The 6,312-nt window shown below is 33.0% G+C and overlaps 1 protein-coding gene across 1 annotated transcript in view; it reads left to right on the top strand.

Annotated features, from left to right (window-relative positions):
- Positions 1 to 904: 904 nt before the first annotated feature.
- The window catches only part of LOC145680716 (uncharacterized), a 91,424-nt gene continuing 86,016 nt past the window's right edge, over positions 905 to 6,312 (top strand). Inside the window, exon 1 of the mRNA XM_081751649.1 lies at positions 905 to 1,074. Within this exon, the coding sequence (XP_081607775.1) occupies positions 1,068 to 1,074 (7 nt within the window). The 5' untranslated portion in view covers positions 905 to 1,067. The remainder of the gene's footprint in view (positions 1,075 to 6,312) is intronic.

The raw sequence follows: 6,312 nt of genomic DNA, 5'->3' as shown, positions 1-6,312 counted from the left end.
CTTTTATTTTGTAACAAATAAATTATTCGCAGACAACAATTGATCCCTAGGTAGATTAGGTAGGATCATTAGATCCCTAGGTAGCAATCTCTGTCCGTGGATCCCTAGATCCCTAGGTAGGATCATTAGATCCCTAGGTAGCAATCTCTGTCCGTGGTAAGTCATAGATGAAATACCTGCTCGCTAAAAATTGCTTCAGGGTTTCTTCTAATTGCTCCAATACTTTTCCAATACGAAGCTAACTACTTTCATTATAACTTTTCCAATACAAAGCTAAAATACCTAATAATCATAAATATAGTTTTTATCTTTAGCCTTGTGCAAATGAGTAGTAAAAGATATCTAAAATATCCCTTGGTTGAGCAACTCTCCTTATATGCCAGGATAATTTTTTTCCGTTTACAATTCAGAGCTAGAGGTTATTTTTTCCAGGGTTATTTTCACCTACATCCTCCTGGAAGGTCATTAAGGTGGAGCTTTTCCATCCCTATTGCATTTCAAAAGATCTGTTCCTGTAAAGCAAGGGAAAAAAGTGAATGTATGTGGTGCAAAAGTTAACACAGTTATTTCTACATATTTATTGAATTATTTTGTTTGAAGTATAGAGTAATACCTTACTTGAGAGGGATATATTTTTAGTCTGTAAGAAGACTATCCTTATAATCAATTAAATCACGTACAGAAAGAACAACATTCCTGTTATTTTTGCATTTTTCATTTTAACATCTAAAATATGATTAAATATCCAGGTAGCATTACTTTATTAGTATACATCAAGTCAAGAAAGTCACATTCCAGAAACCAGTTTAGTTAAAAGTTTTTTTTCGAACTCACGGATATTCATTAAACAATGCATTGAATTTTAGTCGAACAATAAATATAAAACAACTCTTGCTAAGTTACACGAGTAGATTAAATTAATAAAAATAAGATTAAATGGCGTAGCTTCCTGTTCCACGCGTCTCGTCTTGAGTCTAAATTTTTATTAGTGATTCACAAATTTCTCGTTTCTTTCTTTTGCTTCAAAATTATTATCACGTCTCTATCTCTGCGTTCCGTTCTTCATCATGGAAGGTAAATTATATATTTACGTTCTCTCTATAGCCTATACATATATTCTATCTTAACATATTTTCTATTTTTTACTTACGACTTTACTTGTTTAATGTATTGTAGGTATTTCTAAGTTTTATTTTTAATTATCTAGATTATTCAAATGTTACATAATATGAAAGAAAGAAGAAAAATCATTTGCAAAAATCTTATTAGTTTTGGTGGTTTTCTTAAATTTTAATTTCATTGATAGCAGCACTGTAACTTGGAATGTTCCTGTGAGGGTAAGCATTAATATTTAAATTCCCTCCCATAGAAAAATATGAAATGTGTGCTCTCCTAGAAATAAAAATGTACATAAATACTTTTATTATTTCTAGAAGTCCCAGTTGGCCTTTTACTGAAGTAGAGTCCAACTTCGCTTTATGCTTCATTTCTTAGGGAAATATATTTTGTTCAGATAATGAAGTAGCAGCTTACCTTAAATTATTTTGAGATCTTTTGGAAGTAGCATGATGAGCCTACTCCATGCTCCACTAGTTAAATTGAGGGAACAATATTTGACTCAACATAAAATCTTAAGAAACATATATTATTTGTGGGAACCCTAATAGAGTAGATATCTTTCTGAAATGAATCACACAATTGTTTAATTTAATTCTCTTTTTGGATCAAAAGATCCAAAATATTTCAGGCAAAAGTTTTCTTGTAGGTCTTATATCTCGAGAACTACATATAGTGTAGTCAAACCAAATCCATCACTTAACTCAGTATAATGTGCTAATTCTGTATTAAAAAAAAAAAAAAAAAACAGTTGCTTTAGGGACCGTTCAAAATTTTTGTGGCCCTGATCCAAAAAAAAAAATCAATATATTTCTTTCAATCAAAAATTTTCTTATACGCTTTATATCTGGAGTGTATCCAAACCCGAACTATCACTTAACTCAGTATGATATCCTTATTCCGAAAAAAAAAAAAAAAAACTCGATTTAAGGGCCTTTCAAAAAATTTGTGGCCCCTGATCCAAAAACTAATTATTGGCCAAGATCGCTATCTTTTGATGCATTTTTTTTTATCATTCCTAAAATTCTTGGCCAAGATCACAATCTTTTGATCCATTTTTTGGATCATTTCTAAGATTCTTGTTATAATTATTTGTTTTTTTAATGTGAACCTATTCCATACGTCACTTACACATTTATGTTCATATCGTATCTTATGGAATAAGAAAGTTTTGTCCTGAAGTACCCCATCTTCGAATGACGGGGATCTTAAGTGGTAGGGCAGTTGTCTCCCTAGTCCGTATAAGTTACAGCACTGATCGAAGCATGAAGATGTTAAAATATCAGTTACCTAGCAACACAGTTGGTAGTCCCTACGTAGGTTTAATGGTCAACAAGGTTGGGTTTTGGTAATTGCAGGAAATAAAATTGCAAAAATGTTGATTGAACGTAATTTAAAGAGTATGTTAGCCAATCAACAATTTGCCGTCATTTATCCAACAGTTTCGACTTTCTGATCCCAATCGTAATTTTACTTCTTTTGTAAGGTTCACGTTGACGATTGAGTTAATTGACAAATGCTCAGGAAAGCGGTTCAATTACAACATAGGAACAATTTTCACTGTTGGCAGGCCTACAATTTCCAAACCGCTGGGTCTACTGTTTGTGCTACTAGGGCTATACCTTGTTTAAGCAATTCAAAAATAGATTTTAAAAAAATCAATTGTCGGTAATTACACTGCTATCAGCAGATGTTGACATAGATAACCTTACAATTACATTTTTTAATTCCCTCCCAATATTCAGTGTTATTAAACCTAAATGACGACTTCAATGTTCATCCACATTACTCGCTGATGACCATTACAATAATTGATGTTTGATTAGTTGATTGAACTTTAATATCCCTTTTTTTAGGTCATATGAAACTACATGAGATGAGACCAAGTGCTTAACCCTTAGAATCCCGGAAAATAATACTGACGAACTGTCAAACATAGTCTTGGTGTCCATTGCACCCCACTGGGAGTCCTAGGGTTAAACTGGGATCCAAGCCATATTCGGGTTTTTGTCCAAGTTAAGGAACCCCCGCAGGGGGATTGATAACGAGACTATGCACATATAAACACACAAAAAATATAAGCTTCTTAATCACTTGACCAGGAGAAGATGCGAAATACAAGTAGTTATTATTAGAGTCCAGATTTCCATGCACAAAAAAAAAAAAAAAAAAAATGCATGCAAATATGCACGGAAAATATAAAAAAAAAATATGCACTAAAATATGTATTAAAAATTTAGCATATGCACTGAAACATACACTAAGAAAATAAAATGTCAATTTCTTATCAAAATATCTTGCCTTAATAACCTCTGTTGTAAAGAACTATGAATGTCTTCCTTAGATTTGTTTCTGTGAACACTGCGTTTATCTGAGAAACGGTTTTGTAAATCGAAAATTTCCTTTCTACACCAGCAGAAGTAACTGGTGCATGTGAAAAACACCAAATGTCTTTCTGTGTTAGGTCCTCTTCCAATTTCGTATTTTTACCATTAAGTACACTTGTAATGTCATGAATTGTTTTGCACCCGGGATTTTTGCCTAATACTTGGCAAAGTTTATCTGACGCTATTTTCGCAAGATCGTGAGTTTCACTACACAAAGTCAGCGATAATTCGCCCAAGAAGGAGAGTGAATGCAGCAAAGCATTCTTACGGGATTCTGACTGTCTGATAATTTCAGGTATTCTCAAGAAGTGATTGTGTAGGTACTTAATTTTGTTCTCAATGCCACTTGTAGAGAAACATTTTTGTGACACATAAATAGCGGCTGCATCATTAGGATTAGTGAGTCTACAACTTTCCTTACTTGATTTAAGTTATCTGCATAATATGGCACAACTTCTGTCCACGAGTTTTACTGGTTTTGAAGGTACCGGAACATTTTTCACTACTTCGCGAAAGATACGTACGCGCGATGGATAGGGATGCGCTCGAGTCGAGTCGAGACAGAATTTTCCTAACAAAATTCGAGTCGAGACTCAGCTCTTCCAATAGAAAAATACATATTTTTCGAGTCGAGACATCACTTTTACAGCACATTTTCGAGACGAAACAGTCTCAAATCTTGTCTCGTGCGCATCCCTAGCGATGGAGCTTTCACAAATACTTTCTTTATATTTGATACAAGCGCGTCTACTTCCAGATATTAGCATCTGATTTTTTCTGCTACACGATGAAGACCGTGTGCAAGACAGGTCAGATGAACTAATTTTGGATACAACATTTTATTATATTATTCTATACAACGTTTTATTCTACATCTGCGTTTACAAAGTGATTCAGTTCACTTTAAATATAACCTACTTTCTTGTGATATACTCTGAAATATGCTAGTATGCAGCAATAAAATTCAGAAATATGCAGTATTCTGCGAAGTTTACGAAATATGCAGACACATCGAAATTCACTCAAAATATGCACTTACATGCGCTATCATATGCATCTCAAACTAATCCTTAACAAGTCCGTCGGAAAGAAAAAAATATTTTCCATATGTTTTTGCATGTTACCTCAAACATACAGTACAGTTTGCATATAAATCCGGGCTGTAGTTATTATGTTGTTCCACGTCGACTCGCAGGAGGTCTTTTTATTTATTTATTTATTTATTTTCAGAATATTTAACTTTTACTCAGAACCTTAAACACATCAATTTTGTACATACACTTCTTTTACTAATCCAATAAATTTCCCTCTTTCCTTGACGCTTTTCAACGCTCTTTTCGCTTATTTAGATTAATCCTAAACTACAAATATATGATAGCGTTTTTTTTTTTCATGATTTAAAAGGCGATTTGATACGTAAACTGTATAATCTTCTAAACCTATACACAAACAAAAGATTATCCTAATCCCGTAATGGGTGAGCATATGGTACTCGAATGCCTTTGCGATTTAACGAAAGTTGATAGTACAATAAGATTAACGAAGTACAAAATTCAATAACATTTTAATATCAAGTTACATGAACACAGCTATAATCCAAGTGTAATTTTCGAGAGGCAGAGGGGAAACTAAAGGAGCGGAGCTCAACTCTTTTTCAGAATAATTGAACATAAAAGTGTGGAATTTGATTGATTTGTCAATGAAATATGCAAAATCCTTGTACACACGATAATCATGGTAATCTTTAACGTGAATCATAACAAAATGATGTTGAGAATTGGCATCAGTTTCAAATTTAGTAATATTTCTGGGGTTTCAACGTTTGACTCTACATATTATTATCAACATTAGTGTGTTAACATTAATGAAACATTTTTTTTTTCATTTCCTACTTCCGTGTTCTGTTACAAGAAAGAAAAAAAAGTTGCACGAACCTTTCTAGAAAGAAAAAAGCAGTCATAACCCGCAGTCTGGGTTTTCTGAGTCTTAAGAATCTTTTCTAAGTTCACCCCCACTTTTTTTTAAAAAGGTTAAGTTAATAAATTAAAGACAATGAAAAATATCAAATATAGAACGTAAGCTAGACAGTAGCTATGAAATGCCTATTAAAGGAACTAATAATGACTCCAAATCTTTGTTTATACATAAGGGATTTAGGATGTCATAATTATTGGACACCCAAATTTATACATAAGGAACTTAGGATGTCATAATTTATACATAAGGAATTTAGAATGTCCAATTTTATACATAAGGATGTCCAATTTTAAGGATGTCCAAATTTATACATAAGGAATTTAGGATGTCATAATTATTGGACACCCAAACTTATACACTATACGAAGTGTTACAAAAATTTGTCACAATAGTTTGGGAATAGATTCCTCACATCAAAATAAGAAAAAAAAGTTAATATGGACCTGTGGTCAGACGTGCATAATTTCGTAATTATTGGGTGCTGAAATCGTGAAAAAATGAATTTTAAAGGTCCATAGTTCTACTACTATAGGACCGATCGTAATCGGGTCAAGACATCACTGAGAAACTAGTGTGTTAACTATCCAAATATCCATCTTTCAGAACCTCCGGTACTTGCATAATCATTTTTAGAGAGGTTGTTTGGGAGGACTTGATCACTCTCCACCTATCTCTCTAAAATTGGTGTGCAAGTACTGGAGCATTCTTAAACATGGATATTTGAATAGTTCACATACCAGTTCCTGAGTGATGTTTTGACCCAACTACGATAGGTCCCATACTAGTGGAGCTATGAACTTTTAAAGTTAACTTATTTCACGTTTTCGGCACC

The sequence above is a fragment of the Thermobia domestica genome, chromosome 3, assembly GCF_964235325.1.
Source record: "Thermobia domestica chromosome 3, izTheDome1.hap1.1, whole genome shotgun sequence".
Lineage (NCBI taxonomy): Eukaryota > Metazoa > Arthropoda > Insecta > Zygentoma > Lepismatidae > Thermobia > Thermobia domestica.
The sequence above is the reverse complement of the archived record's forward strand: the minus strand, read 5'-3'. Positions and strand labels throughout refer to the sequence as shown.